This window comes from Acanthisitta chloris, unplaced genomic scaffold (genome assembly GCF_000695815.1).
Source record: "Acanthisitta chloris isolate BGI_N310 unplaced genomic scaffold, ASM69581v1 scaffold6904, whole genome shotgun sequence".
Taxonomy (NCBI): Eukaryota; Metazoa; Chordata; class Aves; order Passeriformes; family Acanthisittidae; genus Acanthisitta; species Acanthisitta chloris.
Window position 1 is genome coordinate 42,893 of NW_008669767.1, and position 27,243 is coordinate 70,135.

The window sequence follows — 27,243 nt, forward strand, 5'->3', positions numbered from 1 at the left end:
TCTTTAGCATCCATCATCTGTAGTGAATGGGTTCCATCACACATGATTGGAAACTTTAGACAGCAACTCACATGTTGACTGCAATCACCTACATTCAGGAGCCTGAATCTGGACTTGACAAATTACTCTCTATATCTAATTGCTCTACGTGGGTAGAACTGAGTTCCGCAAAAGGGAGAGTCAAGCTTTGCACACCACCTGCTGTGCCCTAGTATGGCATAGCTGGTATGAAAGCTCAGGGGAAAACAGAAAAAACCCCCACACTATACATCAAAGTACAAAAATGTGTGAAAAAGCTTGCGAATTAAATATGTTTAGTCAAGCCTGAAATTTAAACTGCAAAGTAGTAAGCCCGGTAAGGAATTAAAAGAATTACTACCATACCAACCTTTGATATGTATTAGATGCTTCTGAGCAAATCATACTCTCCTTTCTTCTTCCACATTCACATTGAAGATCAACCTGTTGTATCACACAAGAGAGCAGGTTCTTTTAAAGTTTGGTCTGTTTATGGCTGTAGAGGGGTGTGAGGGAGGCAAATTTATTCCTTCAAGAAGTCCCATTTTAGTGGAATAATGGCTAATTAGAAGTGACGAATAGTTTCTTTTTTACAAAAATCAGTATTACAAGTTTATGGGAAAAATTTCAAGCTATCAATATACAAACATGTCACAACTGTTACTGCCTGATAATTAAACCATATAATTCACCTGTGAATTTGCAGTGAATTTTCTTTGGGTATCTAACCTTTGCAGAGCAGGATGTTGTTGGGCAGGGTGAAGAAGGATGACATGGAGCCATGCAGGGATGATTACAATATAGCCTTGGAATAATACATGGCTGTTTACACTCTTCATCTATGAGACATTCTCCTTTGTGACAGATTCTTTTACATTTGTGCATGCCACATTTCAACATTTGATTGCAGCGAAGTCCACAGGAAATGTCAGTGAGATGACAAGGAATATTACTTCGAAGCTGAAAGAGGGGAGGAAAAAGAAGACAACTAACAGTAAAAATTATTAATGGAAATCTTAAAGTGCTTTTACTGTTCACACCTCCATTTGACACTGCCCATTCAAGAATCTTAATACTACAATATCTTAGGTCAAAGACTGAGTTTTGCTTTATACCAGACTATATAGCATAAACTTTTGCTACATACCATGTAGCAATTGGTCTAAATGCATATAGAATAAAAGGTCTCCAATTTAATCACATTAAGCTCAAACTCCAGTAACATATTTGATTCCAAAGAAGCCACAAAAATCTAATCTACAGTCCTAGAACATTATTTAGTATTCAAAAATATTAATTGTCCAGACTTACTTCATGCTTGCCCATACACCATTTCTGAGTGAGATAGGTACAGGGTGGACATTTCTCCTCACTATGACATGAATGGTACACTGCAGTCACAGAAATATAAAAGCCATAACGGTTTTATTAGCATACTTCAGTTGAATGCATTAAAAGAGACAGTAAAGACTATTAAACATGAGTTTGCATTTCAAAACTATGGAATTTATGGAAAGCATGATGCTTCATGCAAGAATAATGAGTTCTTCAAAAACTATGATGGCAAGTGTTCAGGTGAATATTCTTCCATATTTTCTATATTACATAGATAATTTTGTAACTTCTGAGCAGGGTTATACTATCAGGCAGAATTTGTCAGAAAGCATATGGTAATGCAGCTTAAAGAGGAGGTGGAAAGGTTAACAAGCATTAGGGCATCTGAGGAAGAGATTGATTGGTAGAGCCATTCTCTCTGTCCTGAAGCAAAGGTACCAGCCAAAGGCATCTCAGGAAGTGAAGGATCCTCTCCCCTCTCTACAACAGGCAGGAGGGGACCTAGGGCACATGGGGCAATGGAGGCAGGGCCCTGCTCAGGATGGTAGATAAACCCCCTCCTGGCCTCGCTCCCCTCTTCATGTCCACCTACAGAATAGCTGTGAGGCTCTGGTAACTGAGGGCCAGGAAAAATTTGGTCCAGATGAAGGACCACCCAGGGGGCTGCCTAAGCAGAATCAGTCAGACAGATGTATTGCAATCAGCTCCAAAAAAAGGTAATTGTTATAGGTGACTCCCTGCTGAGGGGAACAGAAGGGCTGATATACAGACTGGATCCAACCCACAGGGAAGTCTGCTGCCTCCCTGGGGTCTGCATAAGGGATGTAACCAGGAAGCTTTCAAGTTTGGTACCTCTACTACTCTCCACTTGCATAGAGATAAGATTGAAAGAAGTCCCAGGGTAATCAAAAGGGACTTCAGGGTTCTGGAGCATTATGTTAAATGAGCATTTAGTTAAATGAGTTTAGTAAGTGCAGTGGTTGTATTCTCCTCAATTCCTTCAATATTAATGGACAATACTGAAAGGAATAGGAAAATGCAACTGAATAATACATGGCTAAGAGGCTGGTGTCACAGGTGGAATTTGAGTTTTTGAACTATGGAGCAGCTTACACAGCACCAGGCCTGCTCATGTCAGATGGGGTACACTTGACCCAGAGGGGGAAAGGATTATGGCCCTGGAGTTAGCTGGGCTGACTAAGAGGGCTTTAAACTAGTCTCGAAGCAGGAAGAGGACAAGACCAGGCTAACTAGAGTTGAGCCTGGGGTGGCATGCCTGTGTCAGGGGCAAAACTGCTAGCCCAGATGAACTGTACGTACACCAATGCACACTGTATGAGCAGCAAGCAGAGGGAGCTGGAAGCCATTGTACAGCAGGAAAGTTATATAGTTGCCATCACAAAAATGTGGTGGGATGACTTTCATGACGGGAGTGCTGTAATGGATGGTTAAAAGCTCTTTAGAAGAGACAGGCATAGCAGGAGGGGTAGTGGGGTAGCAATGTATGTTAAGAAGTGTTTTGATTGTGTTGAAATGGATGATGATGAAGATGACAAGGCTGAATGCCTATGGGCCAAGATCAGGGGGAAGGTCAGCAGGGTGGACGTCATGGTGGGAGTCTGTTATAGAGCACCCAACCAGGACGAACAGGCAGATGAGGCATTCTACAAACAGCTGGCAGATGTCTCACAGTCGCCGGCCCTCGTACTTGTGGGTGGCTTCAACTTGCCAGATGTCTGCTGGAAATACAACACAGCAGAGAAGAAGCAGTCTAGGAGGTTCCTGGAGCATGTGGAAGACAACTTCCTAACACAAATGGGTAAATGAGCCCATCAGAGGAATTGCCCTGCTAGGCCTGGTCTTTGTGAACAAAGGACTGGTGAGGGATGTGGTGGTCTGTGGCCATCCTGGGCATAGTGACCACGAAATGTTTGAATTTTCAATACTGGGTGATGTAAGGAGGGCCACCATCAGAACTACTACCTCGGACTTCTGATGGTCGGACTTTGGCCTGTTTGGGACACTGACTGACAGAGTCCCTTGGGAGTCAGTCCTGAAGGGCAAAGGAGTCCAGGAAGACCGGACGTACTTTTAAAAAGAATTGTTAAACATTCAGGAGCAGCTGTCCCTCTGTGTAGAAAGACAAGTTGTTGGGGAAAGAGACTGGCCTGGTTAAACAGAAAACTTAAGCTGGAACTTAGGGAGGAAAAAAAAGAGAATTTACCATCTCTGGAAGAAGGGGGTCAGGAAGCATGGGAGGACTATAAGGATGCTGAGAGGTCACATAGGAAGAAGATTAGAAGAGCCAAAGCCCAGCTAGAACTTGATTTGGCTGCTACAGTTAAGGACAACAAAAAAAGCTTTTATAAATATATCAACAGCAGAAGTAGAGTGAAGGAGTGTGCCCATCATTTGTTGAAAGTGTAGTGTAGTGAAAGGGGATGAGAAAAAGGCAGAGGTATTTAATGCCTCAGGATACCCAGTTCCCAAAGCAGAAAGTTGGTGACGGGGAAGTTAGTGGAGCCCCCTTCATCCAGGAGATGGTTAGTGACCTGCTATGCCAAGTCTACGAGGCCTGATGGAATCCACCCCAGAGTACTGAGGGAACTAGCAAAAGAACTTGCCAAACCACTCTCACTCATTTACCAGCAGTTCTGGTTAACGGGAGAAGTTCCAGCTGACTAGAAACTGGCAAATGTAACACTATCTACAAGAAGGGTTTGAAGGATAATCCAGGTAACTACAGACCTATTAGCCTAACCTCAGCTCTGGGCAAGGGAATGGAGGAGATCATCCTGAGTGCCATCACACTGCACATGCAGGACAACCAGCGAGTCAGGCCCAGCCAACATGGATTTATGAAACGGAAGTCCTGCTTGACTAACCTCATCTCCTTCTGCAACAAAGTGACCCAGATAGTGGATGAAGGGAAGGCTGTGGTTGTGGTCTGTCTGGACTTCAGTAAAGCATTTGACACAGTCTCTCACAGCATACTTCTGAAAAAACAACCTGGCTGCTTGTGGCTTGGATGGGTGGACACTTTGATGGGTAAAAAACTAGCTGGATGGCCAGGCCCAGAGAGCTGTGGTTAAGGGAGCTAAACCCAATTAGCAACTGAACACCAGCAGTGTTCCCCAGGGCTCAGTATTGGGGCCAGTCCTGTTTAACATCTTTACTGATGACCTGGACATGGGGATTGAGAGCACCCTCAGTAAATTTGCAGATGACACTAAGTTGGGTAGGAGTGCCCATCTGCCTGAGGGTAGGAAAGCTCTACAGAGAGACATGGACCAACCTGACCAATAGGCTGAGGACAACTGCATGAGCTTCAATAAGATGAAGTCCTGCATTTGAGACACAACAACCCCATGCTCTGCTACAGGCTGGGGGAGGAGTGGCTCGAGAACTGTTCAGCAGAAAGGGACTTGGGAGTGCTGGCTGACAGCTCAATGTAAGCCAATAGTGTGCACAGGTGGCCAAGAAGGCCAATTGCATCTTGGCCTCTATCAAGAATAGTGCAGCCAGCAGGACCAGGGAAGTGACTGTGCCCCTGTACATAGCATTAGTGAAGCCACACCTAGAGTGCTGTGTTCAGTTCTGTTCCCCCTTTACACTGAGGTGCTGGAGTGAGTCAAGTGAAGATCAACAAGGCTCATAAAAGGTCTAGAGCACATGTCTTACGAGGGATGACTGAGAGAATTGGGTTTGTTCAGTCTCAAGGAGGCCCAGGGGTGACCTCACTGCCCTCTACAACTACCTGAAAGGAGGTTGTAGAGACGTGGGGGATGGTCTCTCCTGCCATGCCTGCAGTAACAGGACTAAAGGCACTGGCTTTGAGACAGAACAGATATTTGAAATTTTTTTTCACTGTTAGGGCGGTCAGTCACTGGAACAGGCTGCCCAGGGAGGTGATGGAGTTGCCAACCCTGGAGGTGTTTAAAAGAGGACCTGGCACTGGGCGATATGGCTTAGTGGTTTAGGGGTTACAGTGGTAGTGCTAGGTTGGACTTGATGATCTTAAAGGTCTCTTCCTACCTTAACGATTCTACATCTGTTCGACCCCTGCTATTTATTTTGCCATCAGCCAATATAATCGCAAGGAATATAGACACTAACTGTTCTCTAAATTGTCCTACTGAGAACCTGATCTTTGAAATACAGCATTTAATGTGGTGTGACTATTAGTAACAATCAGGAAAAACACCAGTGCTTTTAACAGTGAGAAGTACCACTACTAGTATTTACTGCAAGTTTTCAGTTGGTTGGCTTTGAAGTGCAGACTTTGGAAATATATTTTCAAACCAACCTATGTACAGTTTTCTACATTTTGATTTAAAAAAACACAAAGAAAAAAAATCCAAGCAAAAGTGAATGGCCTGACTTACCTGGATGATCACAGTCATGTGGCCTGGTGCATGTTTTTTTACACTCTGGTGGCTGAGTGCCACAGGGGACAGGGGGGTAAATCACAGATTCACCACAATAACAAGTTAACTCATCAAAACCTGAAGAAAAACAAAAAAGTCAAATATAACCTAATGGCTACATGTATTTGCACTTCTCTTCTATGAGAAATCTTTACATAACATGCAAATGTTTCATTTTTATATTAAGCATTAATATTTGATATTAGTGAATTTATTAGCTTTAGTGGCTCCTACAAGAAAACTAGACTATAACAACTGCACTAGGAATTACACTTGCTTTTAAAGAGTGATTCTTTGACAGCAACATTCTGAAGCAAAGCAAGTGAAATGCTCATGTCATGAGGTAAGTGGGGTCTGTTCAATGAGCATGGTGTAAATCTAAGCAGGTATGACATGATATGCAGAAACATAGGCTGAGATGAATCTCACTCATTCAAGGATAATGTTGGTATTACCTATCATATATGTAATAACATCTCCAAAGCTGGAGAATGAGTTGTAAATAAGAGTGACCCAGTTGGAATTTACAGAGAAAAGTAATTTGCTTTCTGCTTCATAAAGTGAAAATTTGAAGTCTTTAAATGAGAAATGATGATCAGGATGTCTTTCACACTTCTACCAAAGATAAAAGTAATGCTACACACAGATACATAATGTGGTAATAATTCACACTAAGAGAGGCTTCTTGAATACTGTGTTCAGTTTTTGGGCCCTAATGAGGGGCCATAATATCAAAGATATTAAGGTGCTGGAGTGAGTCCCCAGAGAAGGGCAATAAAGATGGTGAGGGGTCTAAAGAAAAAGCTTTATGAGGAGTGGGTAAGCAAACTGAGGTTATTTATCCTGGAGAAAAGGAGGCTGAGGGGAGACCTTACCACTCTCTACAACAACCTGAAAAGTGGCTGCAGCAAGTTGGGGGATTAGTCTCTTCTCCCACGTAACACGTGATGGAATGAGAAGAAATGGCCTTAAGTTGTGCCATGATGATCATGCCATGGCATTTGATACTATGGCTGATGTAGCCCAGCTGCAATGTGGTGGCTAGACAGGTGAATCAGAGCTAAGAATGGCCTTCTTAGTGCTGACAAGTACTCACCATCAACTACAGAGACAGAATCATATAGAATCATACTATGCATGCCTCTGAAATCTCAACTAGCAGCATTCAGGGAAAACAGGTAAGAAATCTTTTAAGACACTGCTTAGCTGATTTACTTTGGGACAGATTCAGAACGGGAAACTTCAGGGACACAAGTTTAACCCAAATTACTATAATTATCTGATTCCTGGAGTAGGCAACTGCTTTTCCTGTACTCAGGAAAGGGCCTCACTGAAAAATCTCAACAGGAAAAACTGACCTCCAGATTGCATCACATCCAACAGTGGAACAATTTACAGAGAAGGCAATCCTTAGGTCTCTCCAGATTAAGACAACATCTGAATATTTGGTCTGAGAGAGAAATTCAATCCTCAAGAATATGGCAGCAATGTGGAGAAGTTTAATGACCTTAAATATTAAACCCATGAAATCCAGCTCAGAAAAATCTGTGCATTCTGACTCAACTAAACCTCTGAGACATTAAGATGACTATTTTTCGTTGTAAAGACAAATGTTTGAACACAGAAATATATATCTTTTTAAAGAGAAGTACAGTCAACACGCACATCATATTCACAGGCTATTCAAGACAGACTACAATGTATTTCAAGCACAGTGAGCTTCAGAGGCTCTAGTACCTTTTGTTTTCCAGAATGTTTCCATGAAAAGTTGGTCTCCATAAAAATGGGGTTCTTTACTAGGTCAGTGTGCATATGATACAGAAGAGATGCATGTACTACTGCAGCTAAGGCACTTCCAGCTGGAAACAATATCCTTACAATGTACATCATCTGTTTCCTTCTCACAGTGTGAAATGGATCACATTCTGACTCTGACCAGTTAAATGAATATATTTTTATAATAAATAAGAAATAATGTACTCTTGCAGATAACTCACTTGTCTGCCAGCAGGTTTGACAACTGCCCCGATGACAGGGTTCCTCACATCTATGCAGCCCACAGTTGAGTTTACGACCACAAACCAAAGAGCACTTATGCTCTGTGTCCTAAGAGAAGGTAAAAAAGAAAAAAGCAAAATTTAAATATAAACCCCACTGGTTTATTTTTTTTTTCTGAGGTCACAATCTACTAACTAACAAAACTATATAGTGCAAAAAATAGCTTAGGCCTGATCTATACAGCTTTTCCATCACTGTACGGATATACAATTTTTAAAGCAGATTCTGTTAAGACTCCTGCTGCAGACATAGCTACATCACAGCTTATGCTTCTTCTGTTAAGTAATATCCTTCCCCTCTCTATTCTTCCTGGAATCACTGCACTGATAAAAATCACCTCTACACTGATTTAACTGCATTTGGGCTGGAACGGGGTTTTAACGATACCCATAAAACTAATGTTGCAAAATAAATGCACACACACAAACTTTTTGAGCATGACCAATACTGCAAATAGAGAATGAAGATGTGCAAAAATTGAAAGATACAAAAGCAAAAAAGACTTGTTAACATCACAACCAAAACCAAGCACACATCACATCAAAAAAATGTCTAAAACCACATATAAACTTACCACACAGCAAACTTCATTACACTTGTGTCGTCCACATGATCTTTTCTTGTTGCATCGCTTGTCACACATGAATGTTATAGCAGCTATTAAAACAAAAAAAGCCCCCCAAAGTCCCAACTTTTATGTAGTAAAAGTCAGTTAAAACAACTACTGCTGCTATGTTCATGAAACAAATATCCTTATCACCACACACATGTAACAAAAACAATCACTTCTGGATTCTGTAAGAGCAAAGTCTCCATGGTCTAAAGCTCAAATCAGGAAATATGCATATGACTTCCTTATATATCTTGTAAGTAAGTACCTCAGTATGACAGGGATCCATCAAGTAAAGATATCACTGAGGGGAATTTTGAGATGCTACAACTAGACTACACGAAGCATCAAATAGGAACTCTCTGCTACGCTCAGATGCCAAGACCAGCAGGATACAATATGAAGCAGAAGCAAAGCTTGTATTTCCTCATAAACTTGGGCAAGGGCAAAGCAAAACTATTACTTTGATTCTGATGTGTGCAAGCTGACCAAAAGATATACAAAATCATAGCAGGGTAACCTATTGAATATGGCAGGTGGCATAAGAAATTGTTCAAAATGAAATAGATTGGAACATAGTCTGGACTCTCTGAGACTGAATGTGATTAAGTCTTTCTTTATGTTGGATAGAAATGAAAGATATATATTTCAAACCCCTTCCCAAAATTAGCAGCATGACCAGCACCATAACCAAGCAGCAGAAATGACCAACTTGGCACAGGATACAAGAAACAGTACTGATCAGCTGTTTGCCAACTTCATCAGTCAAACCCCAGATTACTATGAGTTGTGTGTAATTTTAAAAACTATTTCACATTATATATGTATCATAACATTGTACCTTTATTTCTGAGAAGTGCACATGGGACTTCCTAGGAAACAAACAGGAGGTCAATAGGTTAAAACAGATGGAACAACTGAAACACCTGGTCACATAATAAAGCAGCAGCACACTTAGTTTTCATGTGTATAACACTTCTGTAAACCAAAGCTAGGACAAAAAAACCTCAAATATTTTAACACAATCTTTTTTCTTCAAAGACTCAATACCAATTAAAAAAAAGTGTAGTTTCAAATTCTCCCCTTAATTCAGCAGATACTGCTGTCAAGTGACAGAATCAGGTTTGTCCTAAGAAAACAGAACCTTGCATGAAGGAAACCAACACAGCTCTCTCCCAAAGAATACTGACAGAGTGTGTAAATTTGTGCTTTAACCAACTGTCCCAAAAATGCAAGTCTGACTTGAGTAAGAAAACAAAAAAACTCCAAAACAAGCAAGGGAGAAAAGGAGGAGGAAAAGAGTAGGGTCAAATCTTATGATCAAAGAAACTGTACCTAAATACATCAACATGAAAATAAAAGGTAATGGTAACACTGCGGATCAATTATATTTGAACTTTCAGCCATCACAACTTTATATTCTGAGCTTTCATTTCTGAGTATCACATTTTTCATGACTGATTTAAATTATCACTTTCGTTCACTCTTACTTTTTTTAAGCAGCATTTTCCTGGTGTCTGAGAAGCTGCAAAAACCAAACCCCAAACCTCATTACTTCATTTCAGGCCTCAAAATACAATCTGAAGTCCCTTAAGTAGCTTTACCAAACTTGCAGGACAGAACTTCCAACCTCTAGCAAATGCTCAGTCATTTCTATTCACCTACAGACATAAATTCAGAAGAAATCTATACTGCATATATAACAGGCCAGAAAAGTCATCAAAGCTCCTGTGATAGTAGCCAAAAATTTCAAAGCTATGATTACAGAAAGCAGCATGGTTTGAAAAGATACTAATTATTATACAACAATAGCTGAGAATCTGCAGGGTCACTATATAAATGTACAAAGAATGGGAACTAGTAAAAACTTCATATTCCCTGCAAAAAATTCTACAAGAAATCCTTAAGCTATTACTATAAAGTTTTAATTGGACCCCACTTCTTCTCTCAGTTTACATTACTCTTGGTAAAACTACCATTCCTTGTGCTCTGTAAATACACCAGGATAACACAGGATTTGGCAGACAGCTTACACTTCCAGAACTCCGTACAAACTCTACGAAAGTACTGCAAAAATTGCCTTTATAGTAAATAGCCTATGCTACAACTTCACAATGTAAACTGGCTAGCATCTATCAGTTCTTGCAACTAAGGAGCAGAGCACCTCTTATGCTTCTTAGCTTTCTTCCCATCAATTACTCTAGCTCCTTCTCTCCACATCTTTAACAACCAAGAGAGGTTACCTGTTTCCATGGTTAAGCTTTATGCACTCACCTTTTTTTTGAAGCCACACCTACAATAAATATTTGATGTGTGAGAACATGGTCTACAGTCTCCTTCATGGCAAAGGCTTTCACACGTATGAACGAACTCTAGCAAAATGAAAATACAAATATTAACAATTAAAACAAAAATCTATGCCCTGGAACTTCATATTTTCATAAACTACTAGTCAAAGGATCAAAGCATCAGAGCATCACTCGTCAAAGATACTAAGCTTATGTGCAGCTGGGTTTCCAAACTAATCATTTTGAGTTAAATATGCATAAAATTTTGCCATTATTTTCGACTTCTTAATCCTGAATCCATAGACTAGTGTTTCAGGTTTAAAATTCACATTGAAAATTCATAAATCTTAAATATTTATTACATTAATGTATGGGGAGGAAAAATGTATGATAGTGTCTTACTCAAGTTCCAGGAATTTAAAGTATCCTTTTCTTCCTTTTCAGCCCAAAAGAATTACTTACTTCGCATACCTTTGTATTTAACTACTACTAGTTAAATACTAGCTAAACTACTCCTTCATTTTCTACTTGTTCTCCTTGGGTTGACAGAATGGATCAGTCATTTAATAAGAAGCCCTCATCTTGACAGGATGGTCTCTCTCTTCTCTGAAGTCTACAAATCATGATTAAATGTGTAGTCTGTAAAACTGGAGCTTCACACAATCTCAGAGTTAAATACTCAACTACACTGAAGTGCCAAATTGCTTGTGCACATAACTTTGCACAACTTTTGAATGCTACTTTTGACTTCGAGACCCTCTGACAGCAGCAGGAAATGGCTATTTATTGGAGGCACCTGGACAAAGTTGTTTACCAATCTCCAGATGAAAGTCAAAGATCTAAGTGGGCTTTTAAGAGACATCAGTACATACTGCTCGTTGGAAATTCCTGCAGCTCTATTCCTCTACCAATATAGCAAACATACATGGAAACAAAATTTAAAAGACTAGTTAGTGTTAGCTAGTGCTTTCTAGACAAATGTATTTTCTGATTTTACAGCATCACCATGAACAAACAGCCAGACTGCAGGCTCTGCACTAGTTTTTACACTCTGGTTAAAACTCAAAATCACTAATCCAATATAGGTTTCTTGAAATTAAACATTTAAAGACAACTACTTTTTGTTTTGGTTTAAACTACAAGCTACTTTGACACAGAAATTTCTAATTACCATAGCTACCACATGAAAGAGGTTTGCCACATGTTTTTCCACATGATGGGATAGGATCTGTGCATATTTTACGTTCAACACATCCTAGTTCCAGTAACTTGCTGAGAGGAGTCTGACCACAGGGACAGCGATACACTACTTGTGGAAGTCGTGGGCAGAGCTGGCAGGGCTGAGGATGGCATACTTGCTTACAGTTGTGCCTCCCACAATTTAGTTTTCTGGGGAGAAAAAAAAATAAAAATTAAAAAGTCAAAGCAACCAAGCCAAACCAAACCAACAAAATCCCCCAAAACAAACAAACATCAAAAGAAAACAGAAAAAGTTTTAAAGAGGAATTATCTAAGAATATTATCATGTATGGACAAAATTACCATTTTCTTTTCAAAAGCCTGAATTATAGTGACCTTACTTGCCACATATATTCTGACATGAGAAACTCCCAAATCCATCAGAGAATTCTTCATTTGACCCACACAATACTTCTTTAAAGTTGCTTCCACAGTAACACACTGAAAGAAAGCAATATTCCATAGAAAACAACACAAGGAATATCAGTAACAAAACAACTCCAGCAGTACTGCAAATATAAAAATATAAATAGCAAAAAATTGTTACAGTCAGTTTTTAGAAGGATAATGAAGTTGCTGCTCTTTAGATTTATTTCAGCAACGGAGGTTTTCAGTCCTATAGAAGTTGGAATTCTTACATTATTTGTTTTGATAAGGAAATAAAAACTAAAGGGGAGATACTATCTGCACGAAAGGCTTACTTATTAATGCAGCATATATAACAAGTTAATTATCACCTTAGAAGTTGAGACAACGTTCAATTTTCTATATAAGTACAAAAATGTATTTGTCATACCTGGTCAATTTATTTTCCATTCAAGACCAGGTTTAGAAAATTTTAACAGAAACATGAGAACTTGTTGAAATGTGCTTTTCTATACCTCTTTCTATTTTGCTTTCATGTACTGTTTAATTAAGTCTTCATTATAGTAAAAGATAAGTAGGACCATAGACAATTCAGGTAAGAAGGGATCAGTTAGCCCCAGCCCTTATTTAAAGCAGAATCAGCAATGAGATCAGACCATGTTACCCAGCATTTTATTCAGCTGCATCTTGAAAACCTCTAATAAAAGAGTTTTTCCTTATACAACTAGTTGTAACTTTGCAATTTACACTCATTTTCTCTCATCCTTCCCCCAGGCATAGCCTGTCTCTGCCTTCTTGATTACCCATTAGCTACTGCAAGGCCACTACTTGGCTTTCTCAAGCTAAATCAGTCCAGTACCAGCAGTCTGTCCTAACAAGGCACATGCTCCAACAGCCTAATCGTTGTGGCAGGATTCCAAGAGATCTGGGGTTTGTTAAATAAAAACTGGCATTTACCTCTTGGTATTGTTTTTTTTTCATCCTCTAGTTTTCATACTATAGGGTGGATATACATAAAGCATTTTCATACTCACCCTGTTGTACTGTTAACTGGCACGGTGAGCATTGTCCTGCATGGCACACTTGAGTACAGCTGTGTTTACCACAGTTTAGAGTATTTCCACATACATTAGAGCAATGAATTTTTGTTGATTGGCCACAGCGAACTGAATGACTGTAGAGAAATGACACCATAGTCTGTCAGCTACCTTAACATCTATAGAATATTTATAAAAAAGGAAAATACATGTTCAGTAAAATCCCAAAACCTTTGAAAGGCAGCGTAATTTATTAAAGAAAGCTTTTAGGAAATAAGACCCTGCTTCCCTTCTCCTACCTCTCTAAAGTAGGATACTTACCACAGTAATGAGTCTACAGAATTTACACTGAAGAAAATGGGGAAAAAACCCAAGGTGACACTAGAACTTGAACCTAGCATATGTTTATGTATTGTGCCAGAAAAGCAGGTATTTCTAAGAGAGATATCTTTCCAAAGGTGTAAACAATCCTAAGTCCACTGAGCACAGTGGAGACAGGGACGTGCCTTAGCAGTGGGTCAGTAGTCTATGAAAAGAAGTGGGGTTTTAACTAAATTGTTAAAAAATGAGACAAACCGATAAATGTTCATATTTTTCCACTCTGGCTGGCCTCATACAATGGCTGCAAAATGTATATTTGAAAGAGTAACTTTAAAACATCCTGAAGTCAGAGATGCAATAACACACACCCTGGATGCTAATAGAGTACATAAGAAATGATGCTATTTTGAAGAAAGTTTTAAGTATCAAATGTAATATTACAAAAACTAGCAATCTGGTGAAGTAGCTGACATCTGGGAAAAGATAATAAAACAAAGTTGGTTGCATCTATTACATTTTTAAAGGCAAGAAATAGCCAGAAGAAAAACCTAACAAAAAAATCCTAAGGACGTGATCTTACTATGTTAAAGAGATTCAAATTAGATATTAGGAAAAAATTTTTCTCTGTTAGAGTGATCAGGCACTGGAATAGACTGCCCAGGGAGGTGGTGGAATCACCATCCCTGGAAGTGTTTAAGAGGTATCTGGACCTGGTGCTGGAGGATATGGTTTAGGGTTTAGGGGTTCCAGCAGAGTGACAGGCTAATGGTCAGACTTGATGATCTTAGAGGTCTCCTCCAACCTTGATAATTCCATGAAAATATACAATTCAGTAATCTACAACAAATCCATTTTTCTACTGAAGACAAAGGGCTTTCCACTACAAATATTTCCCCAGAAGTAGCTGCACCTTCTTCTGAAAAATTATGATCACATAATAGTAGATTTAAACTCTCAGAAATAATTGTAGAAGTCTTTTTTACAGAGCAAGAATGCTAACACTGAAATAATTTTTTTGTTTTGATTCTGAAAACAAGCAGAGGTAAACAATTTATCACACAGAATCAGCTCTAGGTAGCTGGAATGGGGATTCTAAAGACTCTGACCAACTGAATATGAGAGATCACAGATAGTATGGGCAGTATCATCTTGCTGTTGGCAATGACACTGCATGCATCAAACATGCAAGGAAAAGATAGCCTTTAAGTCTGGAATATACTACAGACTTCTCCGTACAGTTTCTGAGAAAAGTATGTGTTATTTTTTAAATTATTGTTTCTGGATTGAAATAATTCAAGACTGCATTTCACTCAGAGAGAAAAAATATGAACCTTTTTCCACTAATTTCACTAAATCTTCTCCCAAATAAAATAAGTAAATACTCACACAGGATTTCAAAATCAAATGAACTCACAGACTGTTGGGGCAATTCAGCTATGTGTACCATAAACTCACAAGTGTTTTATTCTATTATGATGATATTTTCCTTGAAAAATTAAAAATAATTGCATTTTTTCAAAATAAACAATTCTCCAAAATATTTTAATCACAAAAAGAAGTTCAGAATAAACATTGTTTGGTATACTTTTAATAAACTATAAGAAAGCAAAACTTCATTATATAAAACTGTCATAAAATATTTTTATATAAACTTTTGCTTGTATAGTAGAAGGATTCTTACCTTGTTCGTCCACATTCACATGTTTTTGCCACAAAGGCTGGGCATGAAGGGCAAGGTCCTGGATGGCACAGTCTTAAAATAAGTCAAAAAAGCAGAGTTAACTTTAGCTTTACTACTTTCCCAGAGAAACAATCCACTGTGACCCAATCCTTGGTGTATTATCAGAACATTATAAAAGACTCCTACGCTCGTGCGAAAGCATTATTAACACAAGGAAAAAAAATAAGATAACAGTAGCATTCAAATCAACAGTAACAATGCTACCAACACATTTCATATTTTGCATTTCATCAGTAGATATGCATCAGCTCAATTGATAACACCCAAAACAATCATCACACGTTCAAACCATTAATACATGTCTTTCTTCAGTGATCTTGAATAGATAGAGATTAAAACGTCTCTGTGAGTTTCTTCTTTTGTGCTGGTGACTTTATCTTTGAAGGCAGCAGCATTTCTAGTGCCACCAGTGAGAAGTGTTGGTCCTCTTCCCCTAATGCAACACATGGGAGGCACAGAAAGTCTGCCTCAGTTTTCTTTCTTACTATCAAGTGCAATTTCCTGTGAGTGTCATCAATGCCAATTCTTTACATGATTGTCAGATCTCACCTTCTACTTCAAGAAATGCTAGATGTTCCCTATCTGCATGTAAGACTTTGGCTGGGGACAGACAAGCCCAGGATTGTGAAATCATACTTAACTATCTTGTCTGCACTCTTGCTTAGCCAGCTCCCAGTTCCCTTCCTTTGCAAACAGAGTAGCTCTTATGTGGAACAATTATTATTGGACAGAACTGACCAGCACAGATGTTGTAGCTAAAAGAAAAGAAAAAACCCAAACCCCCAGAAACAGACTACCAAGTTACACTGTAATTACTAAATTTCCTAAGTACATTAGCTACGCAAGTACTAATTGGTACACCAGTACTACAGTCATGCAATATAACTGAGTCATGCCACCAACTTGTCAGCAGTGGTCTGGTTTCCCTTCTTCCACCACCACTCCTCCCAGTTGACAACATGGCCTAATCTATCACCCAGCTTATGCCAGCTCTAACAGTAAAGCCAAGCAATTGCACAATAAACAAATTCAAAACAATAAAAACCCCACCACATAAAACAAACCACCAAAGACACCACAAACCTCCCTCTTTGATAGGTCAGTTTTATGACATAATGAATACTTGAAAAAGCACTAGAGCAGGCACAAGGAAAAGGAGAAAAAAGCAAAACTGGATGGAGCAGAGAAAACACAATACAGAGGAAAACAGGAAGAAAGCAAAATCATCAAACTAATTAAAACTGCATTGTGAAACTTCATACAATGGGAATTAACTTATGCACTCTAGAACAGAAAACATCTTGTAAAAGGACTGCAGTATGTATTTGACTGTCCTGACTACTATTCTCACAGATACATGTAGAGCTCTAAAAGCTGGATGCCAGAACTTAAGAATCAGATTAAAGTAGATATAAACTCAAAATACTATGATCGAGGTCATAACTTGGAAAAGTGAGAAGGCACATTATCTTCAGAAGTTTTGTCACGCTAAGTTTTCTAGTTGGTATATTATTTTTCTCAACTCTCATGTCCGAGCAATGCTAACAGTTCTTCCATGAGCCCAGCCTTGGCACACTTTCTGATGATATTTTAACATACAACAGCAATTTATACTGATCACAAACGTTTTAAAGTTGCAAATACCTGTAATATAGTAGACTGCAGTCTTACAGCCAAGATTCCTTCTGTTAGAACAGCATCACACAATTTATTTTCAGACATCTCCAAGTTTTGACATGTGTTTGAGACAGTTTTAAGTAAGCTTTCGACGTGTTTTTAATATGAACAGGAAAGTTCTAGCAATGCAAAAGCTAATGCCTTGAAACCAAGCTTCTGACTTCAAAAACAGGTATCCTTTACGAATTCTTACAGATACACAGACTTACACATGACTTATTTAGAAATTTGGTTTATGCAGAAGCTACAGGATACAGATCTAGGATTTGTTTGATCAACACAACAGTTAAGACTGAAATCTGAATTTCATTCAGCACACAGACATGCACAGAATGTGCAGAAAGTGCTCCTTAGATGACAAAGATGGGTGATACCTTAGAGTTCTGTTCTGTTTCAGGGGATTAAGCAAAAAGTCAAGTTAAATGACTTAACAAGTGTTATACACTAAACTTAAAAAGGCAGGCTGAAGGCTTTGGTATTGACTTGTGTTCAGTGAGTGTAGAGTCTTATTTTTACTGAAACTCCATTATCTATAATTACCAAAAGGATTATTCTGCAATTTACTGGCATACCAGGAAAGTTGTGAAGCCAGATACATCTAAACTTCCATTAGCCTGACAGTGAAATACTACATATTTCAAGAGAGCCCAAAGGGACTTCCAATAACTGTTACAGAAAAGATTACAGCACCAAGAACCTACAAAGGAAGTTCAGACATTAAAATTTAAATTACTGGTAAGAAAACTTCATTTACTGCCTTTGTAAGACCTTTTCCAAATGCTCTTAAGGCCTTGCATAATTCCAGTTGGCAGGGAGAACTTCAGAGTCTTAAAAGAAGTTTAAGTTTCGTCATGAAGTTTACTATCAGGAACATGTTATTGAAGTCTAAGCTAGATGTTTTTTTGATGGAGAACCTAACAGAGCAAAATGAATTTCAGCGTATAAACTAAAAATGTGAATCGAACTTATTTTGTGAAGTGCTATGCAAGCTCACACTAGCAAAAGGTCTGCAAAGCACTCCCCTTTCAAACAGCTGCTTTACTGTTCCTCTGCCAAGTCAGTGGTTTATATAAATGGCTACTATTTCAGTAAATCTGAGCAAACATTTAAGGCTCATCACTAAACCAGTGTAAGTTACCTTCACTTGTTCCCACCAAAACTGGGCTAGCTAGTGCCATGCCTAGCACAATAATCCAACTAAAATCTGCTCCATGGAAAGATTAACACAATGACATTACATTAAAAAAGTACAAAACCAAAACCAAATCAGCCAACAAAAAAGCCAACAAAACATACCAAAGACAAGCCAGACTGAGGAAATACAGTTGAGAATTGGACAATCATTTTTAAAATCCATATGCAAGGCAGGGGAAGCAAAGGAGTCAAATTCAAAATGTAAACGAGTAGCAAACCTACCATTTCAGTAAAAAATCACTTGTTCTGGTGGAATAAAGGGGATCAACACATAAGTGCAAGCTGGTTACAGGCAACAGCAGGCTGAAGAATTGCTGCATCTCTGTAAACTCATTTTTTAAATTTTAACACCAATTTCAAAAATTCCTTACAAGTGCAAATAATGTGAAAGCCTGTGCTGGCTTTGGCTGGGACAGAGTTAACTTTCTTCACAGTAGCTAGTATGGGGCTATGTTTTGGATTTGTACTGAAAACAGTGTTGATAATGAAGAGATGTTCTCAACGTTGCCAAGCAGTGTTTACACAGCATCAAGGCCTTTTCTGTCTCTCACAGCACCCCAACAGTGAGGAGGCTGAGGATGCACAAGAAGCTGTGAAGGGACACAGCCAGGATAGCTGACCCAAACCAGCCAAAGGGATATTCCATGCCACATGGTGTCATGCTCAGCATAGAAGCCTGGGGCAGAAGAAGGAAGGGGAGGGGATGTTCAGAGACATGACATTTGTCTTCCCAAGTTACCATAATGCATGATGGAGCCCTGCTTTGCTAGAGATGGCTGAACACCTGCCTGTCCAAGGGAAGTGCTGAATGAATTCCTTGTTTTGCTTCACTTGCATGCACAGCTTTTCTTTATCTATTAAACTGTCTTTACCTCAACCCACAAGCTTTTCTACTTTTACCCTTCTAATTCTCTCCCCAGTCCCACTGGCAGGGAGTGAGCAAGCAACTTGTTATGATCTGATTAGGGAGAGATGTCTCTGCCCAAAGTGAGCTGCAAACGAGACCACATACTCAAGTCAATAATATGGGTTTTATTTAACAATAAATTCGATGTAGAGAGATAGAAGGAAATAGTAAAGAGAGGGGGCAGAGAGGGAGAGAGAGGGAGGGAGAGAGAGAGATATATATAGAGAGAGGGCAAGCAGAAGATAATCACATAAGAAATACATAGGATGCATACAAGTCATTTCATCTTGACAGTGCTTGGAGAAAAAGACCTGAAAAATGATGGTTTAACTGCAAAGTAGAAAACTCTGTCCAGTTAGACCACCCCACAAACAACACATATCTTGCCTAAAACCAGCTGCCATTCTAATCCCTATCTTAATCAGGGTATGAGCTCTAACATCCTTTCTAAAAGCATCTGTATGATGCTGAGAGCTCTAGACATTCCCACTACCCATATCAAGACCTGTTCTCTTTTGAATCTTATTATTTGCATCAATTACTTGCAGGGAAATGCCCTGCCTAGCAGAATGCATTTGATGCATTCTGAATTTGCCACCTTCTGATTTCACTGAAGGTCTCATTTCCTACTCACACAACACAGTGGGTGTTGGGGAGGACGGGAGCCTGTTATTTTCAATGTTCTCTTAATAAATCTATTCACTTTACAAAGTATTAAAGTAAAATAATCCAAATCTTTTCCAGTGACTTTTAATCCAATTCTTTCTCCTAAGCCACAAGAGTGTGAAGCTTACTCAGTTTTAAAGAAAAAACAGATTCTCAGGTAATTTAAATCCCTTGGATCCACTTCAATTTGCTACTTCATATTACATGAAGAGCAATGTAATATAATGTGCTCTTGGTACAGCACAACTGTCACTGCCAAAAGACTATACGACTAGTCACATCAGTCTCAGAGTTGCTCATTCTCAGGTGAAAATTTATTCTCACAGGGCTAGCACATAGTGTGACACAATGCACACAGAAGGCAGACAGGAGGGAGGTGGGACCCCCAACCACTAGTACAATGGCTTGCTTACAACACCTCCTGTACTCTGCACATTTCATCTCCATGGCAGAGGGAGCAAATATAAGCATCTTCACGCAAAATCAGTAAGAACCATGTTCCTCTGATGTGACATATCAGGAGAAAAGAGAATGATGCTTGTTTTATCTTGGTAGCATCACACCAAATAGCTGCAGTATAAATACATGGTGCGTGGTTTACAAACTCAGACAATACTGCAATTCAGATTCTGTTGCAGGCACTGCATGAATCATGTTGATATAAAGAGCAAGGGATAGCTATAAGCATCTAAATCTCCCGTACTCTGATGGTTGATGCAATAGCCACAAAGATAAGAAACAAAGCAAGAATCCCATGACTCAAAAGCAGGGTCTCCAAGGCTCAGATTCAAGCCTCACCAACGAATAGGGTTCATAACAAGGATTCATCCAGATGAACTCTGTCAGAGGCCAAAGGATCCATTATCATGACCTGCCTCCCTACTGCTTCCTTACTTCTAGGACTGTGTGATCTCAGTATGGTTTTAGTAAAGTGAAACATGAGCTGAATTTTTATTTTATTTTTATTCAGCTTTATTTTTATATATGTGAGCTTTATTTTTAAATATGCTACAACTTAAATTGGTCACAAATTGGGACTTGAAAATTTTACTCTTAATATTCACAGCTTTTGATGCAGATCAGCCTACTAGGAACTAGGAATTCATAGTGTCCACAACAGCACAATATTGCCACCATTGTTCAGAAGACTTCTCAGAAGAGAATGCCAAAGACTAAGCTTCTGCTGTAGACTAGGGCAGGAAAGAACATCTGCTTCTTCCAAGCACTATAGCTAAGTTTGCCAGGCAGCAAATTGCAGTCAGGGAGTTCTCAAACTAGTTAAGAAGTCTGCTTATTTTTGACTGGACAAAAATAACTCCATGAACATATGCCTCTCCTGAGACGGAGGCCTGCAGCTGATTCTCCAACAGAATCAATGTTCTGTTCAGGGTATCAGATACATCGAGTGTACATCAAGCTTATCTGTGTTTCTGTTTTACCCTGCAAACCACAGCAAAGAGGATCCAGCATGACTCAAGCATGAATTCTATGAATTAAGAAAACAACTATAGCTGCTGTAAGAAATATAATACAAAGCTATGTACATAAATACATAATACATAAATACAGCTGAAATCTAATCCTGAAAAGAAATCTAATACAACATTTTCACACATGGGAAAGAAATACTGAAGAGTAAAGAAATATTATTTCATTCAACAAAATGTTGAAATATACCAAAATTCTTAATAAAGTTCAAGTACAGATCTGAGCCTTAGCAAACCTTGGAAAAAGTGTCAGATGACAATCTATTTGTTGGAATGACTACACTTTTGACAGTTTACCAAGAGCAGAAACAATTGCTTCTGACTAGTAAAGGTTTCTCAAAACAGAAATACAAACAGATGTTATGGACCAACTTCCACACATGAAAAATGAAGATTGTTGTTCCAAGCACTAGGAATAACATATAATTTATTTTTCTGACTAGCAAGCATATTTATACATTGAAAAAGATCACCCAATACTGTTAATCTTAACAATACTACCACACTGCAGAAAAAACCATCAAAAACTGAAAAGAGAGGTGCTCTCTTTTGCCCCTCTTCACTGAATTATACTAATAAATGTCAGCTAAACCAACCTGAGTTATGTTTACTGATTGAGATCTCCATGAGGGATTTAGGCTCAACTGTCTGGTGGTCTCAACAAACAGATAACTATATATAATCCACTTTTATCCTCAACAGTTTACAAACCAAAGAAAGGAAAAAGAAACAAAGGAAAGATGTGGTCTTTCAGTTTAAGCAAGCAGCACTGCTCTCAAATTAAGATATACAAACACTATTACATGCAGAGCAGCAGCTAAAACTTCTGGTGGTCAACAGGATGCATGTTTAAAACTACTTCTATTCACTATTATTCCACTATTTCAAGGAAAATTCATGAAACCAAGTCAGACAGCTGGTTCAGTTCCTAAAATATGACAGAAATGTTGCTACAACTACTGTTGACCTCCTGTTCATGCTCTCATATGAACTCACTTTAGGCATATAAAGACAAATAGCTTCCATTTCTTTCAGGCTTCAGCTGAGCTATAAATCACATAAATCTCTAACCCATAGTCAAAAATATGTCTTCAGAAATTTTCTCTTAAACATTTCAGTATTCATGTGATAAACATTTACTTACATGTTACAAAGATGTGGACAGTCCAAACCCTGTCTCTTCTTTCCACAAAGTTCCCCACAGCTATGTGGGATTTCATTTCTATTCCATTCAGGGTTGTGCACCTTACCTAAACCACATCAAACACAAAAAGATGTTTACTGCTTTGAAGACTCAATTTGTGAAAAATATCACACCAAAAAGAAAAAGCTGTATTTTCAATACTGGCAGTAGTCTCCTTTGAAAAACAAAACAACACAGATGTTTATGTTTTTCTGTACTTTCAGGGCTGATATATAATCTACTTCTTTAAAATAATGTACCACTGGAATACCAAGCTCCAGAAGATGCTTTCCTACTGTACTCTCAGTCAGCAGACACATATGTAGCTGGTATTTTGCATTAATTTTAGCTGACAAAATACATTAAAATTAAAAGCCCCTTTTAGTTGGTCGGGCTGCATAGTAGGTAAGAAAATTAAAGGGTGAAACTCCCTTGCTGTCTCAATGCAGCTGGAAAAAAAAGATCTAAACATTTAAGGCTGATGAATTTTGATGAATGCAGCAGGAAGTCAAACAAGAAGTACATTAGCTTCAAGTATTCTGTATTTCAGATAAGCACTAAACCATATTTTAATGAATCTGACAGACTTATCAGATCTCAAAGCTCTAAGTACAGGAGATGATCATCAGGGTTAAAGTTAATTGCCATGGTTAACACGCTCTTGGCTTTTAGCAAGAGAGGAATTAAATTAACAGTGAAACAACTGAGTCAATGTTATGAATTTGAGTTGCAGCAAGGAAATGTATTCTTGGCAACAAAGTTATATCATTTCAACTCTTCTAGCATACCTTGCATATTCTACACATAGTTAATCAGGAAAATATGAATAAACATGATCGCTGCCATTTATTCACCTGAGTTTCAATCAAACTAATTGAGTACCTAGAAAAGTCCCAAAAATGAGAGGCTACAGAAGAAAAACAAGCTAGGCATTTGTGCATGAAAGGGTGAAAAAAACTTTCAAAAAAGTCATGCTTAACCACACTCAGCACATAGTATTTTGTATCAAACAGGAGATAGCTTGGCATAAGCAACTGATGATGTCCAAATTACCTATGATTAATGCAAAATTATCTACAGAAGATTAAGCTCTACATGGTATTCTGCAAATAATGATCCTGTGGACAACTTAGGGTTCTTACTGTAGATCTCCTAAGACTATGAAACGGTCTTTGACTTCGGGCTTTCCTTCCTATTTAACAGACAGATGACCTGTCTTAAGAAGTCTTATTCTCATTTGATCAAAACATATATTCATGGTCAAGTCATTCTAACGGAATTCCTATCCCTATACTCACAAGATTTTACACACTGTCATACAAAAACCTCTGTCTTACCTGCATTGCACTGTTCCTAACAGACGCACTGACACATTTAGACAAAAAGATAGATAAAATTGTTTCTTATTTCAGCATGTCTAGCTTCTTTAGGGCAAATTTACTGACACCCAGTTCCTGTCACAATTTCAAAACACTGTTATGTAGAAAGTGAGGCGAAACTTTCCAGTGACTGATTTAAGGAAGAGAAAGTTACATGAAATCAGCATGTATCCAGAAGTATAAATCCCAAACAAACTTACTCCTGTGTATGCAATTAAGTAACATAATTTCTCCTTTTCTGTCATGTATTTATGGCTTAGTCAATGTTGTACTCACTTCATTTACCTTTTATATTAAACATGCATCTACATAAAGGCCTGAAAAGTCTGGATATTTTTTTCTATTTAACCTATATGTGTCCCTGAACAACACAGATGACAAAATTACTACTGTTTAAAGATTTAGGTAGTTTTATGCTTGAGTTGTGTATTACTTTGGTGTATCTTGGCACAAAGAAAGACATAACACATGGACCTTACTTCATTGCTTCTACAGAAGGAAAGCCTTTAAGATACCAGCCCAAATCTATTACTATTCTAAAAAAATCACTATTTTTACACAGTGAGATGAAAATAATTCACTTAGAATTTAATACTTCTTTCTTTTAATGTTTTAAGTGATCCTCTGTCAAGTCACCTTTCAGTGTCAAAAAAGTTTTAGATCAGGTTAAATTTTAAGCATGTAAGCAAACAGGCACCAATACTGAAATTCATATTAAAAAAGAGTCAAAATGACAGAATTGTTTTTCTTTGCAAAGCAAGCGAGAAACTCACCGCAGAAACAAGTGTAAGTTTTTGGAACTTGCATAGAAGCATTCTGACAAGCTGGACATCTCCACCCACTATTACCATCTGTAGATACAAACATAAAAGATAAAAATGAATTGAAGTAAATAAAGGAGCTCATTTGCAAGTCTAGAATAAGTGGTTTTGCTTTTTTTCCTACCATTGCCTTCCATTTACTCAGCAGTGGTGAGAAAGCAGGTTAATAAAAATGCACTTCATACAGTATCAAGATCAACTGGGTTGCAACTTTTTATAGAAACAAAACCAAACTTTGAAATGTCAGTTTTCCTATTATCATGTGCCCTAAGGCATAGCAGTACTAGAATACAGACAGTCTTCACCATATCTAAAGATATGAGAAAAAAAGTGTTAAGAGTGGGAAATTGGTGAGAGAGATATAATTACCTAGCCTAAAGCAGCACCTGTATTTTCCTTTTCATTATCCTCTCATGAGTTTAAGTGTCTTGTAGAAAATCCATTCAGTGTTGCTTCATGTCCAGAATAAACCAGTGTTACATAAACCAGAATAACCTACTTTATTAATTCAAGCTTGGTAATACCTAGATATTGTCTAGAACATAATTCTTCAAGTTGATATTTTATTAAATAGTAGTTTTCTTGCTTCTGTGTGTCAGGAGGGTGCTAGTTAGCAGTAACAGAAAAACTTAAGTGTAAGGATAGTGACACTAAAGATGCTTCCCAAATTCAGTACATACCTGGCTACGAATGACTGTGAGAGCACTACAGAACACAAAGTGGTGCAGAGAGAAGAGAGACAGAGGTTTTTACATCAATATATAGATACTAAAAACACAAACAGGTCAGCATTTTCTCTCTCAGTCAATCAATTCTGTGCTGGTAAATTAATAAAGCTGTGATTTTAGAACTGTTTTTCACAGTTAAGAAATCTGACCAAGGTTTATGATATTTTTATGCTACAAATCAGATTGCAAACAGGAAACTATGTATAACAAGCCAATTGCAATGACAAGACAGTTGCACTGCAATGACAGGCACACCTAGGTTTGCTATCAATCAGATTCAACACTTCCTAGTTTCAGCATGAGAATGCAAAATGGTAATGATTTTCATGAACTCGAAATGATCCAAATTACAGACTGGCTCGACACTCTCAGAAATGCAAATCTAAAGCATGTCTATTCTTTTCAATACCTCATGCCTATTCATACAGCTCATCACCCTGACTCATATCACTGTGTCACCAAGATTGCTGCAAAGATCTGTACAATTCTGGGCTGAGCAGCTGTAGGGCAGTGGCACAAAGAGTATAGTCTCATATGCTCAACACCAATCTGCATTTCCTGATCAACATTTTTTTTCCTTTCAACTGCTACAAACTGAAGCACCTCAGAGAGAAGTGCCAAAAGCTACTGGTAAAAACTGTCCCGTGGGTACTTTACCTGAGAACAGAACTAAAAAGTGGTAGAGTAAAAGCAGACAACTAATACATAAAGGGCTTCTAGTGCTTGACTGCTCAGTGAAGTACAAATGAGAGAGGATAAGATATTTCTTAGTGTGTAAAAACACAGCTACAGAGTTTTGCATCTTGATGCACTGATTTCATTGAGTGACCTCATGTATCCAAATCTGGAAATCAGTTTTAGTTAGAATATTAGAAAGAATTAAGTTACAAGTATTATACAAAGCATAAAAAGAACCTTTAAAAAAATTTGATTTAAGCTTGTTTTGTTTACAGCTTACTGGTTGTAGTGAGCCATGTGGACCTTGAGGCTAAATCTTGCACTAAACAAGCAGTTTTAGAATTGAAGGGGAAACTGCCATTGGGCCTCAGATCCAGTAGAGGCAGGGGAGCAGGTTTCCACGTGGCTTCTCGTCCGACTGCGAGCCACCATGAAGCAGCCACAAAACTCAGGAACAGTTATTCAGAAACTTTGTTCAGAATCTTCCTTCAGGCACACCTGAACACAGACAAACACTCACCCCCCAACCAATGCCATCAGAGATTCCTCCAGAACGAAAACTGTGCATGCCCAGAACTCCTTTTGGAGAAGGTATTGGGGTGTTTACTGGAAGAATCAGGATTATAAAAGAAACAGCTCTTGACATGTACACAGGTCTCCACCTCCAACAGATCAGGAATGCACATCACAGCCACAGACTGCAATCACCCATGCATTGCTGGAGTCATGGGTGGTGATATCCCATCTCTTCTCAATTTCTCTCTTTTCACTTTTCTGCTCTTAGGGTGATCATACACTTCAGAACAGCTATACACCCCTTTTCCAATCTGTTAGGCTTTTTTCCAGTTATGGTTTCAAAGCAGTTGTTCAAATAAAATTTGCTGTTTAATCAGTCATCTAGCATCATTTTGCTTTAATCCACCCCAAGGGATGCTCTAAAAACGAACCTGGCTGTCCTGCCTCAGAGTCAGGTCACAGCACTGGTTACCTTAAACAGTACTTCTAAGTAGTTCTCCAACACAAGATACACGTGAACTTGGCTATTACATATATATGAGAGAAAATTTTTATTTTTTTTTAATA

At 38.4% G+C, this 27,243-nt stretch overlaps 1 protein-coding gene across 1 annotated transcript in view; it reads right to left on the bottom strand.

Moving 5' to 3' along the window:
• Window positions 1-27,243, bottom strand: part of NFX1 (nuclear transcription factor, X-box binding 1) — a 52,157-nt gene that overhangs the window by 19,439 nt on the left and 5,475 nt on the right. Inside the window, exons 4-17 of the mRNA XM_009073434.1 lie at window positions 24,707-24,784; window positions 22,516-22,621; window positions 15,381-15,452; window positions 13,376-13,515; window positions 12,317-12,416; window positions 11,908-12,125; window positions 10,723-10,820; window positions 9,290-9,320; window positions 8,413-8,495; window positions 7,778-7,886; window positions 5,739-5,858; window positions 1,330-1,409; window positions 748-978; window positions 389-462 (exon numbers count right to left, since the gene is read on the bottom strand). Coding sequence (XP_009071682.1) covers window positions 389-462; window positions 748-978; window positions 1,330-1,409; window positions 5,739-5,858; window positions 7,778-7,886; window positions 8,413-8,495; window positions 9,290-9,320; window positions 10,723-10,820; window positions 11,908-12,125; window positions 12,317-12,416; window positions 13,376-13,515; window positions 15,381-15,452; window positions 22,516-22,621; window positions 24,707-24,784 — 1,540 coding nt within the window. The remainder of the gene's footprint in view (window positions 1-388; window positions 463-747; window positions 979-1,329; window positions 1,410-5,738; window positions 5,859-7,777; window positions 7,887-8,412; window positions 8,496-9,289; window positions 9,321-10,722; window positions 10,821-11,907; window positions 12,126-12,316; window positions 12,417-13,375; window positions 13,516-15,380; window positions 15,453-22,515; window positions 22,622-24,706; window positions 24,785-27,243) is intronic.